Source organism: Zonotrichia leucophrys, chromosome 20 (assembly GCF_028769735.1).
Source record: "Zonotrichia leucophrys gambelii isolate GWCS_2022_RI chromosome 20, RI_Zleu_2.0, whole genome shotgun sequence".
NCBI classification, from domain to species: domain Eukaryota; kingdom Metazoa; phylum Chordata; class Aves; order Passeriformes; family Passerellidae; genus Zonotrichia; species Zonotrichia leucophrys.
This window is the reverse complement of record NC_088189.1, coordinates 213,444-231,700: the sequence shown is the minus strand read 5'-3', so window position 1 is coordinate 231,700 and position 18,257 is coordinate 213,444. Positions and strand designations below refer to the sequence as shown.

The 18,257-nt window shown below is 39.3% G+C and overlaps 1 protein-coding gene across 3 annotated transcripts in view; it reads left to right on the top strand.

The window, feature by feature from the left end:
- The window catches only part of PREX1 (phosphatidylinositol-3,4,5-trisphosphate dependent Rac exchange factor 1), a 111,130-nt gene that overhangs the window by 75,887 nt on the left and 16,986 nt on the right, over positions 1 to 18,257 (top strand). For all 3 annotated transcript variants that reach the window (XM_064730256.1, XM_064730255.1, XM_064730254.1), the window contains exons 14-24: positions 2,910 to 2,985; positions 5,258 to 5,330; positions 6,604 to 6,746; positions 8,449 to 8,541; positions 10,674 to 10,822; positions 11,736 to 11,821; positions 13,377 to 13,513; positions 13,958 to 14,129; positions 15,367 to 15,554; positions 16,306 to 16,467; positions 17,035 to 17,245. In XM_064730256.1, coding sequence (XP_064586326.1) covers positions 2,910 to 2,985; positions 5,258 to 5,330; positions 6,604 to 6,746; positions 8,449 to 8,541; positions 10,674 to 10,822; positions 11,736 to 11,821; positions 13,377 to 13,513; positions 13,958 to 14,129; positions 15,367 to 15,554; positions 16,306 to 16,467; positions 17,035 to 17,245 — 1,490 coding nt within the window. The remainder of the gene's footprint in view (positions 1 to 2,909; positions 2,986 to 5,257; positions 5,331 to 6,603; positions 6,747 to 8,448; positions 8,542 to 10,673; positions 10,823 to 11,735; positions 11,822 to 13,376; positions 13,514 to 13,957; positions 14,130 to 15,366; positions 15,555 to 16,305; positions 16,468 to 17,034; positions 17,246 to 18,257) is intronic.

The following is an 18,257-nucleotide window of genomic DNA, read 5'->3' as shown; positions in this document are numbered from 1 at the left end:
TGAAGTGGACCTACTCTAATGCTGTAGGGAATCAATAGGGACAAAATAACTCCCACAGGCCCATCTTGTGGTGTTTTATTGATGTGCTATTTTTGTAATAGCTTTCCAGCTGGAGAAGCTATTAGGATAGCTTCTCATATCAGGATTGATCTGTGCTAGTGACATTGTGAACACAAACTGTGTATAATCAATGAAAGGTACCAGACTCTCCGAAGATTTAGGATCCTTCTGAATGGACTTAATTCTCAGTATGTTCAGGCTCTTCTTCCTGCCTTTTCTATTTCTTATTCCTTCTTCCTTTTATAGCCATGTTAGAAAACCTAATCTCTCAGGCTGTCCTTGTTTTGTCTTCTTATCATGACTTCTTGCCACTGACAAGCCTCACCTTAGCCTAAGGAATATAGCTTTTGCTGAGTTCATTGCCATTGCTTTGTGCTGTGCCTTTGGATCACTGCTTTATCTAGCAACTTAGGACTGCTGATCCTTTCACTCATGCTGCCTTTTCTGGTGCAGCCTTCCTTCTAGAAAATTGGCAAAGCAGCTTGGAGTAGCAGGTACACGTGCCACAGGGATCTGAAGGAATCACGAATTCAAAACTGTTTTATTGACAACCTTGACATACAATTCTATTTAGTTTTATTCCCTGGAAGCCTTGGAGTTTCTTGTAGTCTTTGCCTTTATGTTTTTCCTCAAGTTAAATCTTGACACCCTGTCACTATGACATGATGTACACCACAGGAGATAAATCATGCTCCTTTGGGGATTGAAGTATAAGAAGTAAAACATTTTGAAAATTCTGAATGTATCTTTGATGCACTTCTGGGAAGTTGTGAGGTGAAAGAACTTATTCCCACTTATGTATGTGATGGACAGTATGTCAGTGCATTGCTGGCTAGACCCTGTGAAGAATATTCTATTCCTCTAGTTTCTGTAAGGCAGCAAGGTTCTGCCAAAATTTCAGTGGCTCCCACCTCTATATTTGGCTATTCACCTGAAGTTCATGGTTCTGGATAATGATCTGTCTTTCATGTTCTGCTCCTGTTCAGAGTAGATTGAAATGGTGAGAAAAGAGAGTGAACTAAAGTTGATTTTGACCAACATGACCAAGATTGATGGCAACTTATCAAAACTGTCAGCATCACTAGGAAAGTTTTGAGAGTTACTTCTCATCTGGAACTCCCTACTCATTAGTGCTCAATATTTTAATGTTGTCCTTTATTGTGGTGACATTTCAAAAGTACACTTTCCCAAGATGAGAGTGTGAGAGGGGAAATCTGCCCAGAAAACTCCTACAGATTTGTGCTGTGTTTAGCGCATTACTGGGAGACAAGTTGAAAACTGTGTGTAAGTACTATGAGGAAAGCTCTTTTTCTGAGGACACATTACTGGAAATTCTGTCATGTTTTGTTGGTTTTTTCCCAAGCTCTTGAAGTCCCACTTTTCTTTCTAATTTCTCACACCCTGCATTCTGCATTTCTGCTGCATTTACTTACAAAAGCCAGTCACAACATACTTGTATCTGTAGATAATTAGCAAAAGGAACAGTTTTGGGTAGGACAGGTTTTAGATGGTGTTTGGATATTCTATTTTTAGGGAAAAGGCAGATTCAGATAGTGTGGTGGTAATGAAAGAGGCTGATTTGACAGAACTGAAGAATAAAGTCTTGTCTTGGCCTGCCTCATAGATCCATGCAGACTGTAGCGCAGCCTCAGTGGCTGTGCTTCCTTCTACAGTCATGCCAGTTGAGCTTGAGCTTCAAATACAAGGACCACCCCAAGGGTGAGAGAGGAATTAATTCTTCATACCCATTCAGCATTTGGCCTCTCTACTGAGACTCTCAATGAGAGGGAGCCAATTAATGCAAATTAATTGTGGTAATGGCTTTTGTGATGTGGAACTAGGAACTGTATCAAGACCATGAAACTTAGTTCACATGGGCCGGTAAACAGCCTTGAAATTGCTTTTATGATCTTCCAAACTGGATTGAATCCAGTGACCTTGGAGGTGAAAGGTGTTAGAGCCCAATGTCGTGAGCCACATCTGCCTCTTGTATTTGTATCAAAATTCTTTAGAAATACTTCACAAAAGGCAAAAACCATCAATGATCTCCATGTCTTTGAGAAGAGAAATGGAAGAAAAATGCAAAAAGCATCAAGTTACAATAGGATTCCTTTTTCTTCTTGAAGGAACAGTGCTGCTCTCTGCAAGGGCCGGGTGTGAGTTGGTGCCAGTTGTGTTACAAGAACTAAACACAACCCTTCTTATTTACATGACTGAAATTATCTAATTCTGTTAAAGGATACTGCATATTATATTTATGTCTGGCTATTACATGTTATTTTACTAAAGGAAGTGAAATCTGAACAAGTGTTGGCAGAATAGACTAAAAGCTGCCTAATTCCAGGAGCCTCACAAAAAGGAGGCACAGAGGGAATGTGTAGAGTCCCTGTCTATGAATATATTAATAGGTAAGTGTTAGAAAAGTATTATTGAAGCTTATAGATGGGACTGGTACTGAGCCAAAAGATATAAGCTGGACATCAATGGATTTTGGATGATTTCGAGCCAAAAAAGTGTGATTTTTAGTGGGACTGCTGGTGGCAGTATTCTAACCTGAGTTACAGCAGCAGCTTAGGACATCTGTGAAAAGAATCTTCTGGTTGCTTCTGGTGGAAATGTGAGCTCCCTGAAGATGGCTTTAAACAACATCTAGAGAAATTTTAAGTAACACTGCTTTGTGTTGATCTGAAGTATCTTCCTAATTCAAACTGCTAGAGAAGTTTAAAAGTTTCTACAGAGAAAAGATGGCTCATTAGTAGTAGGTCAAAATAGTATATATAGGTTTAGAGTGTAAAAGAAATGTATACCTTTTTGTCCTGATTTTCCCTGAATTCTTTTTTCTTCATTAGAGACCGTGACTACCACCTAAAGACATACAAATCAGTAATCCCTGCAAGTAAACTAGTGGACTGGCTTATTGCACAGGTAAGAAAAGTTTTAAGACACTCTCTGCTAAGAAACACTTCATAATCCTAAAACTTTCCTTTTTCAATTTATCAGTGGAAAATTTAAAAGTGGTTTGGTAGCTGCTTTTATCTGTGTGCATCTGCTTTCTTTCCTCCTCTCAGGGAGCTATCAACAGTCTTGGTCTGAGACCATCTTAATTGCTGGGTTTACAAATCGCAAAGCAACCAGCCACCATGATTAGGGCTTTAGACATCACATCATTACCAAAACTAGACAGCAGTAATAATAATTTAATGGTGGCAATAGTAATAAGAGTAATAGTAATGTGCTCTGGACATGCTTCTTCACTGTGGTACTGACTGTAAACTGTTTCTCTAATTCTGATGACTCAAATGGAGAGACTGTATGGAATAAACCTAAGTTAGCACGTCAAAACTAGTGTATCAAGTTTCACATCTAGTTTCTGTATGAAAAGGTCGAGACACATTTTGTCAAGATTGATCATTGTAAGTGGCTCTATTTTCTGGCGATTTTCATTACTGCCTTTATTGTATTTGGACAAATACCTACATAACATTTAGAAGTACTTAGCAAGCTGAATAAACTAAAGCTGTATTTTTAAATTAGAGAATGCTGTTTTGCTAGGGGAATGTTCTGAGGCCAAGTTAACTTCATAGGAGTAGTCAAGTCTAGTTTAGACCCTCCTATGCAAAGATCTTGTTGCCTAGAACAAACATAGACTGCTAAAGGTTTAAGATGGTAATATTAGAAGGCATTTCTTCTCCAGTTTATTTACAGTTGAAATAGTAAATTGGGATTTTTAAATCCCAGTCTCTGTAAAATAAACTATCCATTCATCCCATAATATAACACAATGTGAGTGTTAAGCGTTGTCTCATGACAGGATGTTGAAAATGAGAGAAGACTTGTGAAGACTTGAAATTAGTTCATAATAAAAGTTAAACTTTTGGTTTCTTAAAGCTATTTTCTTGTGTGATTACATGGTCATGCAGTTCTTTCAGAACTGCCTTGATGCCTTTTCTACCAAGACAACAGTATTTAGTTCTTAATTTGTAAATATTGTATCTTTTTTGCTCTCAGCCTCTTTAACAAAAGTTAGTGGTGCTGTGGATTGGCCAGAGCTGATCCTGTTCTGTCCTGTCTTTAAATAATGCTGATACACCATAGTGATGGCCTTTGCCAACATTTGCTTGACAAATAACTACTGCTGTCCTTAGTGGCTTTTGAAGTTGGACTGATGTGCTGCTGGCAAGATCAGAGTGTGCTTGAAACACTTAGTTTTTGCTAAAAACAAAGTCAGTACACTAGCCTGCAGCTGCTGTGAAAGGTTTCGGGTATCTAGTTCTTCAGATAGAGGGGAGAAAAGGTGTAATACTGGTGTAGGATACAGCTTCTTGTTTAATAGGACTGAAAGTAATACACTGAAATTGCTCCTGTTGCCAAAGCAGCAGGTGCCCTCCCTGATGGAATGAGCTGAGCAGCTGCTCTCACTGAGATAGCAGACACCAGATTCCCCATGTCCCTTTGCTCATCTCGCATCAAGGGACCAGTGTTAACAATCTTTGTAAGACCGCTGGGGCCTTCTGATTTTTAGCAGCACTATTTGAAACTTACTTGTCTGCCTAAAAAGTACAACCATGTTTGTCAAGTCTTCACTTGTGGCTGCAAATTAGCAGATATATTGAGAAAACTAGGCATTTCTTGTATTTAACTGACTTGTAGATATAAAGCTTAAGGCTGCTCTTTCAGGGAAGTCTGTAAATTTGCAAGTCACCCTTGGTACCTGTTTTGAATGACTATGCTCAAGGCTTCAGGTAGTGAGAAACAGAAGCCTTTGTAATCTGCTATATATGCAAACTGCCACTGTAGTTTTAACGTGTCTGACCTTTGGAGTTCACATACTTAGCCTTTTCTCCCTTGAGCTGAAAATGGACAGGATCTCTCAGCTTCAAAGGAGGAGTTTTATTGTCTGTGACGAATGGGTCCTGAAGTCCAACATTCTGATTTCAAATAAAATGTCTTTACATTGAGGTAATATGGTATTTTTCCCCAGTGCTGGTCCTTGATCCTCTGGCTCCTGTAGGAGGGAGAGATGCTGTCTGGAGGAATGAAAATGTTTGGGCAATGGGATACCTGTTTTAATGGCTTGCTATTGTTCCCTACACGGATCATCCTGCTAATTTCAGAGCTGCAAGCTATGCGCTGGGGAAGGCGGAACAATTTATCTTAGAAAATGGTCTGAGGTGTAACATTATTCTCCTGTTTCTAGGGAGACTGTCAGACTCGGGAGGAAGCTGTCGCACTGGGTGTGGGACTCTGCAATAACGGCTTCATGCATCATGGTAATGAATCAATTTTGCTTTCCCCAGCAAATGAAATGAGCTCTTACTTTGGTCAGATTAGCTATTTTGGGCTGTGTCATACGTGGTGTATACACAATTTGCAGACATTACTGCAAGTCCTTCTAGAACACAGTCCTCAAGCTAATACATGGCTAAGCCTGGTGCCTTCCCAAGGGAAGCCGCTTGCTGATAGTTCTGGGAAGCACTGAAGGGATTAGACAAGCTAGAAGGAGCATGTTTTTTCACTGCATCTCTTCCAGAGCCATGTGAGCAATGCACAAGCCAAATGCTGTCCTGAAATATCACCAAAAAATATCAGCTGTTAAGTAAAATTGGCTAGTTCTTGCCTCTTGGATAACAAACACAGTCCTGAGTGCTGAGGCATCCAAATCTGAAGTGCCAAATTGCCAAGTTAGACATCATCCATCCTCAAACAGGGGAAGTAAACAAATCACATCTGTATCAGTATGAAATAGAACATACAAGCCTAAGAGTAAACATAGTTTGTCAAATGAAACATTCAGTTTGAGTCATAGATAACATTTGCTCACTGTATTTTGAATAGTGTTTCTGAGAGCAGATTATTGTAAATAATTAAGAGACCTTCCATAGTAGTTAATAACAATGTAAGAATCATTGGGGCCTTTTTTAAAGAATTTGGTCTGTTCTGAGCCCATGCAAACTTATGGCATTTATTACATTCTTTGTCAAGGAAAACCTTTGGATAAGTACATGTTGAATGTAGGAGTTGCTGATCACTTGCTGCTCTTATTTGAAGGCCCCAGGTCTCGTATTTGAAAAACTGGTAAAGAACATTTTCATGCCTTCTAGAATTTTGTAGATCTCATTTCTCTCTCAATTATTTTTTTAAAGTTGAGCCTTAGTCTGTGTGAACACTTTATGTTTTAAACTGCCCCTTTACCCATCTTTGCTCCTTTTATAGTTTTTAATATTCATTTGGATGTGGGAAAGGAGCATGAGGCTTGAGTAGCATCTTCCTTCCAAGAGGTTCTTTAGCATTTTATGTAAGTTCTGCATGCCAGGGAGGTCGCATCATGTTATGAGCTACTATGCACTGTCAGGAAAATTCTTGTCCTAAAACACAGAATTAGCTTAAAAATACAGAGCTGAGGAACTGGCTGATAGAGATGCATCAAGGTCTGTGTTTTGTAAAGATGGGGGAAATATTTAGAATTTCCTTTAACTTTCTCCTCTGTTTCTCTCTTTTTTTCTCCATGTAAATGCATATATATTTCATATATCTAATTTTCAGTGCTGGAGAAAAGTGAATTTAAGGATGAATCCTTATATTTCCGCTTTTATGCTGATGAGGAGATGGAGGGCACCAGTTCCAAGAGCAAACAATTGCGTAATGACTTCAAGCTTGTGGAAAACATCCTGGGAAAGAGTCTTCTGGTAAGAAATACGGCAGCTGAAGTTAGGCATATCAAAGCCTCCAGGTTTTTAAATGTCTATTTCACAAATGCTTTTAAAATTCAGCAGAAGAGTCTGAATACTCCCTTCAAATGTAAAGTGCAAATTGGAGAGGAGAGGTAGTCCAGAAATTTTCCGTTTAATCTCAAATATGAAGTGATAAATTGCATGTTGTGTTGGGCTGAAACTCATTCCACTTGCAACATTAAAAATCTAACCAGCAATTTAGCTGATTTTCCAAAGTCCTTTGTTGAACAAGCACTACTAGCATTGTTTCTGAAAATACTTAAAAATAGCCAAAATTGGCAAACTTAACTTCTAGGATGCACTTTCTTGTGCATCGTCTAATGTGAATATCACCTGATAAGGATTTTTCCCCAGAAATTTTGCTATACATTATTTTAACTTGACTGTATGGGTCCTGCAGGACAGAACTATTCTGGTTCTTGGATTTTTTTTTCCTAGGTGATTTTCGATTAAAAGACCTTTATAATCTGATGTAATTGACTTTAAAGGAAAAGTGACAGCATTTATAATAGTGCAAAAATCATCAGAAGCAAAGAAACAATTCTGAGTAATTTGTTTTCCTCCATGGCATGCTAGATTGAGTAGCTTTATTTTTCCTCTTAAATCAGTTCTGTTTTATCAGATGATTCTTAAATACATAATGTTTACTCAAATGCAAGATATTTATCAGTTAGATTTTCCACTTGTCCATTTGCCAGTAGCTAGGCTTTGTTTGTTTTTCAGTAATACGAAGTGAGTTATTAAGCTTTTTACTGTTGTTAATAAACTACTAGAAAAGAATGAAGGAAATGTATATTTGTCATGATTGATATGATTTTAAAGAATGTGTATAAGGTGGGTCTGTGTGACCTCAGTGTAAACAAGAGGAAGCAGAAATTCAGGAGCAAGAATTAGAAAGACTTCTGTCTACCATGTAAGGTACAAACTGAGCACAAGGTATGGAGTTGGTGTTTTTTCCCTTACAAAGCCTGTGTGCCTGTCTGTAGAGGAAGGACTTATGGATGTCAGCAATTGTCCTATCATTAGATAGAATTTTAGCCATCAGACTGCCATTATGCTGTAGAATTATGTAGTGTGTAGTTAGATCTATAAAAAGTAGGCCTGAGATCTGCATTTTGCGTGAAACTTATAGCTGAGAAGCATTCAGATCATTCATTATCAGGTAGGTGGGATGTATTCTGAAAAATAAACAAATAACTGCGCTGAATCTGTAGTACATTCACCAATGGAAAATACTGAATAATGATGAATTCCGTAATCCAGAAGTGAAAGATCTGTTGAAGGATGAAGGGCTGGGAGTTAAAATCAAATGCAGTTTCTAAAGGAAGAGTTGATTAACCATTGGAAAAAACTCTCAAGGGTGGGAATAGATTTTTCAGTTCTTAAAGACTGCAGATCATACCTGAGTAACTCTGAAAATCTACTTTAATATATATTAAGTGATCTATGCAGAAATGACTAAGATGAATTTTGTGGATCATGTTTTGTAGGCAATCAGACCAAATGATCTGGTAGTCACTTTCCATCTTAAAACAGAAGTCCAGATCAGTTGTGGCTTGCAGTGAAAAGTCTAATTTCTCATCTCCAGTCTTCACCTTTTCTGTGAACTCCATATTTATGAGGCATAAATTTGTGTAAATATTGTGCTCTGTTTAAGATTTTACCAGAAGAAGATGACTATGGATTTGACATAGAAGAAAAGAACAAAGCAATTGTGGTGAAGTCAGTTCGACGAGAGTCTTCTGCCGAGGTAGGACCTCACATTCTTATTTTGGTATCTAAGAATGTCTCAATACTTAGAAAAGTTACAAACCGTCCTTTTAAAATCTGTTTCCTTTAAAGGCAGCTAATAGAAGAGGGCTGTCTTCTACAATTCCTGGTATTAAGCTGTTTCTGTAAATTGATAAGTGTTTTAGCATTACTGGGGGACTTGAATTATTGGTAAGTGATAGGATGAGAGCAGTATCTGTGTGATGACAGCTTACCTCAGGTTCCTTAGCAGCTTTCATTTAAGGAGGGAGGGAAAGTAACATTCTTTTGGGATAGCAAAGATGTTTAATGGGGAAACAGGTTTATTTCAATGGAAGCTGTGTTTTTAGATATGTGTTTGCCCTTAAAAAGCATGCAATCATTTCTCTCTATGGTATTTTTTAGGAGTTCTACAGAATATATTTGCTTCGTTTCTTTGAAGCACATAGATGGCCTAAATGTCCTAGGATCTTGAGTATTTCTTAATCACCCATTTAGCCCTGCAGAATTCTTATGTGAAGCACAGAGTGTCATCTTCCTTCTACCAAAATAAGGCACAGATACATTGCTGAAGATAAGAGAGGACTAAATGACTTGTCAAGGGTTTCACATTTGCACACAAGACAGAGCTTCTAATTAAAAGTCCTGGACTTTTAATTAACTATTAATTAACTTTTAATTAACTATTACAGAATTTTTGAATGTCAGCATTAAAATTTTTTTGGTTACTCTTTGGACTACAAATAACTCCTGGGTTACTTGCTTAATGGAAATAGCTGAAGTGGATGGATTGATTTTAGCAAGTTGAAAATGTCACATGGGAAGGAATTCTGAACTGAAGTTGGGTGTTAGAATGAAATTATTTCAGTATTCCTAATTCTTGTTTCATTTTTGGTCACCAAAAAAACCAAACTTGTGCTTTATCTAGTGCTCAAAATCAACACAGGTTGACCAAAAATGTTATTAATCTAAACCTGTGCTTTGAACCATTGCCTGCCAGATAATCCTCTGCCCTTTTTTTTGGCTGGGAGCTTGGGGAATAGCCTGCAGATCTATTGTGTTTGAGGAAAATGGCAGCACACCATTTTCTAAGGAATCTTTTTCTTGATCTTTCAAGGTAGTCTTTGACCATGAGCCTGTCTTTTGAATTTGATCTAATAATACTGGTCCATCAAAGAACTAAATCTGCATCTTCCTGAGCCAGAGTCTCTGTGAGACTAGTACTGTGTGGACCTCCTTTTTCAAGTCAAGAAACTTGTCAGTGGATTCCAGGCAGAATAGAAAAGGTTTTGCCACATTTAGGAGGAACCTCAACTGCTGAACCTTGAAATCATATAAAGTAATTATAATCTAGAAGGTTTAATAATTTTTTTACTGCTTTCTTGATACCTAACACCTAGTCCAAATGTTGCTATGTTACATTTTAACTGGTAGAGATCATCAAGGGGTATGTTTGAGGCTGTTGTCCAGTGGGCACAGTAGGGGATCTCAGTCTTGTCATTGCATCTGTGACCATTGCCAAATATCTAAAGTTAGGTGCAAAACCTAGGGATTGAAGTCAAAATCTAATGGCTTTTTAAGCTAATGAAGAGCTAGTACTTCACTTAAAGCAGAGACAGTTCTATCACCACTTCAAACCAGGTTACATTTGCTGACTGGCTATAGGTTGGTTTTGCAAGGCTGATGGCTGAAAACTGCCCACAGCTCCTGTGCCCAGGGTTTGGGAAGTCAAACTTCTGCGTCTCACTGGGTGTCACAGCCACTCTATCATGGGACCCTAGCTTTCAATTGTATCCCCCCACCCCTTGTTTTTTTATAGTCTCCTATTTTAATAGTCCGTTTAAAATTTGTAACAGAAAAGTAGTAAGATATATCCATTGCAAACTAAGGTACCTGGTAGAGTGGCATATTTCTAAAGATACTGGCAAAATATCTTTTTCTTCTGTAAGTGCAGAAAACTTTAAGGGGGAGTGACAAGTGACTTGATGAACCAACACTACTTATAGGGTATTCCATGTGAAAGTAATCCAAGAAATGTCCGTAAGTAGGGAACAGTTGAACATTGGAGCCTGAGCTTTCAGTGTTGCTGCCAGTGATCCAAAGTGCTCTGTGGTGTTTGTTCCCTTTTTGCAGATGGCTGGCCTGCAAGCAGGAAGAAAGATATATTCCATCAATGAGGATTTAGTATTCCTACGCCCATTTGCTGAAGTGGAAACAATCTTATCCCAGTCCTTCTGCTCACGAAGGCCACTTAGGCTTCTGGTAGCCACCAAAGCAAAGGAGTAAGTGCCAAGATGGCCAGAGAGAAAAGATTATTGAGAAATGTCAGTTACTAAGTAGTACTTCTAGAGCTGTAGTGAAACCTGTGTAAACACTTTGCTGTGCAGAAGCCACTCAATAGGAAAGCATGACAAAAATGAGAGGTACAAGAGTCACGGCTTGTTTTTAGTGGTGACTCTTGGGCTGCTAGGAGAGGTTGGCATGTGTTCTCTTTATACTGCAGATGACTTTTGGTTTCCTTGTCTACAAACAAAATTGAATTGCAAGGATTGACATTCTTTCTCAGGTGTGAAGCTTCTCATACTCTATTATGTGCAGGGGAAAACAATTTCCACTCATTGAAGCTTGGCTTATTTTTTGATGAGACTACTAATATCAGCCCTTACAGTTTTTCAGTCTATTATTGTTTCCTATAATGAGAGTTGGCTCTGTTAGTGTCTTGTGTATTGTTAGCATCTGTAATCCATAGAACTGAAAGTCTCAGTGAACATTTGTTGCTGAATTCTAGTCCAGAATGTCTTGTCCAGTCTGTTTTGTTTTTTTAAATTTTTTTAGTGGGAAAAAATCCTCTGCTGGTATAGGTCAGCACAGCTGCACTGAAGTTTGCACAGAAATGGAAGTGAATATAAATGCCTTAGAAAGTCTCTGTCAAATGTTTATTCACTTAAAGATGTAATAAATTAAGGAGTGCCAAAATTTAATTAACAAATAGAATCTCATATCTGCCTTGGAGATTGAAGATGGAGTATATTTCTTCAGGTCTGTTTATTTGTTATTTATTTGTAAATGCTGTGGATGCTTGCTTTCATCCAAACCCACTTGTCAATGCTAAGGAAAGATGCTGTTAAGAACTGCCCAGAACTCTGGCAGCCTAAATGAAAACCATGCTTTCTCTTCTCCATTATTTATCTTCAGGATTATTAAAATCCCAGATTGTCCTGGAGCGCTTTGCTTTCAGATCCGGGGAGCAGCACCACCATACGTTCACGCAGTAGGGAGAGGTAAGTAGAAACTCTGTGATACAGTTAAGCTGGGAGTACAGCTGAATAGATAGACGTGTGTATATAAAGTGTGGGTATGTGTGTGTGTATATATATATATTTCAACAAAGATAGATTCAGGTTTCATTGTCTAGCTTGTTCTGTACAAATCCTGATACATTTAGTGACCATAGTGACAAGAACCTGTAACAGACAAGAATCACGTTCACATAACCATAGAACAGATTTCCTGCCTCAAAAGAGATTTTCTGCCTCAAACTGCTTATCACCTAAATAGGTTCTAAGACAAATGGTATCATTCTTTTGAACTGAATGTTGGGTCTCTAATCCCATCAACACAATACAAGGAATAATTTAATTCCACAGTGGAAGAAACTTGAATGCGGCAATGCACAGTACCATGGACTCTTTAGAAAGCACTTTCACTTAAGCTCTTGCAAGCTAGAAATGGACTTGCTTAGTGACCCTTCCCCTGTTTTTTCTGAAACTACTAAGGTAAAGCTTAACAGCCACAGGGGAAAAAAAGCCCATAAAACTGAGATGGTTGAGAAAAAGTTGAAGGGTCGTGCTGTCTGTGGATTCCTCAATGTTTTTACCTGTAGTCATCCACAGTTTGGGTCTGGGTTCTGAAGGTGCTGTAGGATCCAGCAGGTTGGTAGACAAGCCGTAACACAATCTGGACATCACAAAGTATGACATAAGACTTGGAGACTACTTCTCCCTTACACAGGAGATATTGCTACAAGTTGCCAGTATAAGACGCAAAAGGCTCACCTTGATCTTTTTAAAAGAAGAAAATACAATTTGACAGAGATATTTTCTACTTCTGTGCCTGACATATTTAACTTTAGCTACAAGCAAAGCACAGCTTTAACCTTCATGTTAAGCAGCTGCAGAAAATACAACTTTTTAGACATACACCAGTTCCTTCCTTCAGAACAAATTATTATCTCCAGCTGAGTGCAGTTAGTTTGGCAGCACCCACAGATGGTGTTCCCAGGGACACACATTTATTACACCATTTTATAGCAGCACCTGCAACCACTTTTTCACTGTTTGGAGTGCAAGCTGGAAGTTGCAGCTAGGAGCATTGTTCTTTTTCTGGATTTTGCCTGGAAAAGAATAGTTACATTTGACATCATAGTCTTTTTGTGTAGCAAATTGTGTAACATGCAAGTGTTCTGTCTTCCAGGTGCAAGAGGCTGGAACAAATACAACAGTTTGTACTTAAGCAAGACCATAGCTAATGTAACCATAAGGCTAAAAGAGACCCATATAAGAATCCCAAACAATTTCCCACAGAAATGTAAATTTCTAGCATGAATACATTTAGACCTAGGAGATGGCTGTTTTTGCCAGCACAGCTGAAAACATGAAGGATAGACACATGATGTTATCCTTACACAACAAAGCTCTCTGAATAGTAGCAAAGGCATGACAGGACTGACCCAGCTCTTCTTACTTTTTCTAACCGGAAAGCTTTTGTAAACTTTCCAGTGTTCTCATCCATAGGCAGATGGCATTTCTGTTTAACTTCTCTCCTGTTAATTTTCAGGTTCTGAGGCTGCAGCCGTAGGCCTTCATCCAGGGCAGTGTATTTTGAAAGTTAATGGGAATAATGCAACACATGGAAATTACAAGGAAGTTCTGGAGCACTTCACAGCCTATAGGATCAGGCAGCAGGAAGCACTGGTATGAACACACAACCTCAAAGGAAGTACATTATTTCCCACCATTCTTCTGCCCTCCTCTGTTCCCGTGTTTTTATGCTCACTAAATAGTCAGGAAAAGAACGTCGACATGTTTGTGTTGACTGATTTGCTGTTATGCCAGGGTCCTGCTATCACTGAGGGGGGCTGATTCCATTTTCCCATAGTTGCAAAACACCTACAAATAATATGAAAGCCATTTCATGCATACAGTACTGAAAATTATTAACTGTTACTAACCATGGAAGTTTACCCAGCTATTGATCTAAATTTTATGTTCTCTGAAGTTCAGAGAAAACCTGGGGTAAAGTTCATATTTCAGCCTACTTAGAAGACACAGAATTGATGGCTAGATTCACCTCTGTAGTCCAAATATTTGGAGATTGGGCATTTTGAGGTCCTAGCTGAAGCCTGTATCTCTTGAAAGGGGTTGTACCAGTGGGTGTACAGAACACATGAAGATGCTGAAGAGGACAGAGTTCAGCAAGCAGCATCCCCTGCATTTTTGAATGGCAGTCGCCTGGGCTCCAGCAGAGACAACTCTGCACTAGAAGGACATGCAGAACTGGAACCCCTTCAAAGCAGCCAACAGGAATCAGGTAAAAATTCTCATGGGGGAAGAAAACCTAGGGACAATTCAGGGGCTTTCAGGAGGAAAACGACAGTAGAAATATAAAGTGTAATTATTATTGTAGAATATCTCTTGTCTTAGCAAAGCTTTGTAATTGAATGAGGTCTGCCAGAGGACATATTTCCTTGCTGCAGTTTATTCAGGGGAAGAAAAAATTGCGATGCACATAGAAATCATGCACCTTTGACTCTCTCTGCTCTACAAGACAGCCAGTTATGGGAATGAAGATAGTCAGCATTTTTAGAATCTTTTGGTAGCCGCTGCAAACCATGCATTTATGAGCAGTAGCTGATGGAGAGGGAACATCTGCAAGTAACTCCACCTAAAATAATCCGCATTTTCTGTTCTTTTTGGTTAAATATTAGAATGTTAAATTACTTTGATCTGGAGTAAGTCTTCAGGGCATGTTGCCACTGTTTCAGGAAAAGGTATGGGTGAATTTCCTCCAACTTTTGAAAGCATAGCTCAAAAACCAGGTCAACTTTCATGTTGAGGGCTTATTCAGAAAAGTAGATGTTAAGGGAGACTACTAAAGCAAAATTTAATCCAAAGGACTGAGCCAGGACTCTCTGAATGCCATTGGCAACTTCTCTGGGAACAGATGCGCGTGTGTGCGGATCCCCTGTAAGGTCTGGTGATGCTGGTAATTTCACTGTCACAGAGTGTTCCAGCAGTGGAACAACTGGAGCAGTGCTGTGGTAGAAGTGTGTGAGCAGCTCCCTGGCAAATCTCAATTTGACTGGAACTTGAATGTGGTCTCTAGTGACAATAGAACTGCTTTGTCTAAAAAATGTTTTCTCCTCACCACATCCCTGCCTCACATGTCAGTCTTCCAGAGAGTTGCTGCAGACAACAGGACTCAGAGATTACATACTTCCCTTCCCTTATAAGCTTCTGCTAGGATCCGTGAACAGAACTAGAAGTAGTGTCCTGAGCGTGTATATGGCACGCATACGTGGAAGAACATCAGAATGGGGATTGGAGCATGTGTATTATCTAAAATTTTGTCACTGGCTCCATTAATGGCCAACAGCGAGTATCTTCCTAAGAATATTCTCTCAGTCTGCAGCAGCACATAGCTCAAGACATTCTTTGAGCCAATGTGTCTCTGCATTCAATATTCTTCTCAGCAGGTTTCTCTTGCCTGGGCAGGCCTCTGTTCACATGTGCTGCCAGACGTGTCTAACGACTTACTTTGATTCCAGCCCAGACACCACAGACTGTAATTTCTCCACTGGTCATTGGTGAGGAAACCCCGCTCATCAGCCTCACTGTGGATAACACCCACCTGGAGCACGGGGTGGTGTATGAATATGTTAGCAGTGCAGGAATCAAATCCTTTGTCCTGGAGAAAATTGTGGAACCAAAAGGTTGCTTCATTCTCACTGCGAAGGTACGGAAAACCACACATGGTCAGCTTTTGCCTAAACGGAATGGGAAACCAATAATATAGCTCATTATAGGCCTCTGTGGGCTTGGCTCTTCAGTTGAGGTTCACATTGGTCTTCTCAGCCCTGCTTAGAGTTTTATTCATTAGAATGAGTTACAATAGCTTGTTTGGTGTGAGTAATCAGCAAGTGCTTCCAGGACTTCAGCTGTTGAGGACATGGAGGGGAGCCCTCAGCTGTAGAATTCTTGCTTTTATCTACCTGGTAGCATACACTCTGCTGATATTTAAGATTAATCTTTTCAGGCAGGAATTTGCTTTAACTTGCAAGAAAATCAAGCAACTTTTTCCCACCTGAGAAGCTGGATGGGTTGCTACAGGAATTGGGTAGAACTGCTGCTACTGGAAAGCAGCAGAGAGTGCTGAGTGGCTTGGTCATCTCTGACAAAAACGAGCTAATAGTGACTGTTTGTCACATCCCAGTAATGTTGTCATTATGTTCCATGGAAGCATGGTAGAGCAGGTAACTTGGGCAGTGGATATTTGGATCCACTTCCCTGATTCTAAACATTTTTAAGGAATGGTAGATGACTCCGACTATTAGACACATTAGTGGTTCTCAAGCAGTAATAAAGGCAGCTTGTTCTGGAGGCAGCTTTATTCAACCATGGGACTTTGCCTCTCACTGAGTGGAAGAGAACTGTATTTTCCCTCCCTGCCAGGACTCATACCATTGACATCCTGTCTTTTTGTTTAGATTTTGGAGGCCTTTGCCGCAGAGGACAGTCATTTCATAAGGAACTGCGAAAGGCTCATATCCCTAAGCAGTGCTGTGGTCACCATGCCCCAGTATGAATTCCGGCAAATCTGTGACACTAAGCTGGAAAGCATTAGCAGGAGGCTCACAAGCTACCAAGAGGTACAACACCACTAGTTACTGGTGAAGTCTTGAAACAATACTTCATTGTGTTAAGTGGGTCTTAGTATTCTTTATTAATGAATCCAAGCTGTTTCTGAGGTGGGTATCCTGGAGGCATGAGAACAGTTCTGCAAGTTACTGAAATTGCAAGTTTTGAGTGAAAATACCTTGTCTGTAAATCACTCCTTTCTGCTTGTCAGAGCTGTGAGTTAAGACATATTATTGCAGGTTAATTTCCACTGTATTAATGAATAAATATCAGAACAGATTGATGAATGTCTTATTTAACATGAATGTGACTACAGTGTATCATGATGTAAACAAACAAAGAGTATGTGCTTTTATTGTGCAGTTACCTGAGCTGCTTGAAAAGAGAGTGCTAGGAGGTATAGCTAACTGCTTTCCTTTGTTGTTTTATGAGCTTATTTTAAATGTGTTATTCCAGCTGCAGCAGAAATCTGAATTCCTGGATTTCTGGAGTAGGCAGCAGGAAGAGAAAAGAATTGTCTGTATTGCTTCAAATTTTTTTGAAGGTGCAGTAGCACACACCTACTTTATTTCTCCCAGTTTGCAGATGAATTGAAAACAAAGGTGAGCCCAGCCTTCAAACAAGCTGTTACAGAACCTCATTCCCTCAACAGCCTGGATTTCTGCCCCACCAACTGCCATATTAACCTCATGGAGGTATCATACCCCAAAAGCACTACCTCAGCAGGGAGATCGTTCAGTATTCGCATTGGACGGAAACCTTCTATTATTGGTCTTGATCCAGAGCAAGGTGATAATTAACTTCCAAGTCATACTGATTTCATCTGTTTAAAAGGCTGTGTGTTTCCACTGCTCAGCAAGGTCAAATATAAGTTCTAAGGAAACATAGTCTTGCCAGTACCCTTTCTTCTTAAAATTTTATAGTTAAATGGCAACCTTCTTGTGTTGTGAAGAAGTAATGGCTTCAAGCATAGAGGGGCTTCAGGTGCCATTTTTTTGCTAGATGAACTGTTTGGGCATGATCTCATGCTAGTTACGTGGCCAGGGTGCTGTTGCCCTTAGTAGAGGTGACTTGCAGACCAAAAGTGAGCAGGGGCTGATGGCAATGCTAGTGCTTCATTCAGGGGGAAAATGAAGTCAATCACATTGTAGTGCTGCTTTCTACTCTCATTACTAAGTAAATTCCATGCAGTGGAGTTGAAAGTCTCTACTGTGTCAGGGGATCTGTTATCTGATAAATTGCTGCTATGCAGCATTTCTCCTACAGTCTGGTTATTTATATCCAGCATTTTTTTTATCATGATCTGACTTAATATGCTTCTGATTCATTGCCTTGTGACGGTCAGAGTGCAGGAATGTTTGGAAGAGGGAGCTATAGACTAACCAACTTTCTGAGCAATGGCATTGACTATTCAAATTGAGGTTTGTAAAGGACCCCTGCTTGCTTATGAAGTAGGATTTTTAATATGAGCTAAGGTAGGTAGCTAAGTACTGCACCAAAACTGTCAGCAATTCTAAATGAAAAATACTTAATTTGTCTTCTGTAAGGACAGAATCCTACTCCTTTATATGTATGTGTGTGTGTAAGTATAAATGTCTGTAGAGCTTGAATAATAGCATAGACTGATTCCTGAGAAACCAAATTCATTAACTTCTCAACAAATGCTTTTAGAGAGCTTCTAAGTTTTCTGTATGACTATACATGTGAACATAGATCTTTACTTCCATAATCTAGCCAGTTTCTGAATTGCAGTAAATTCAAAATATCTAGTTAGCATGACAGGAAAAAAAGCCCAACTTCT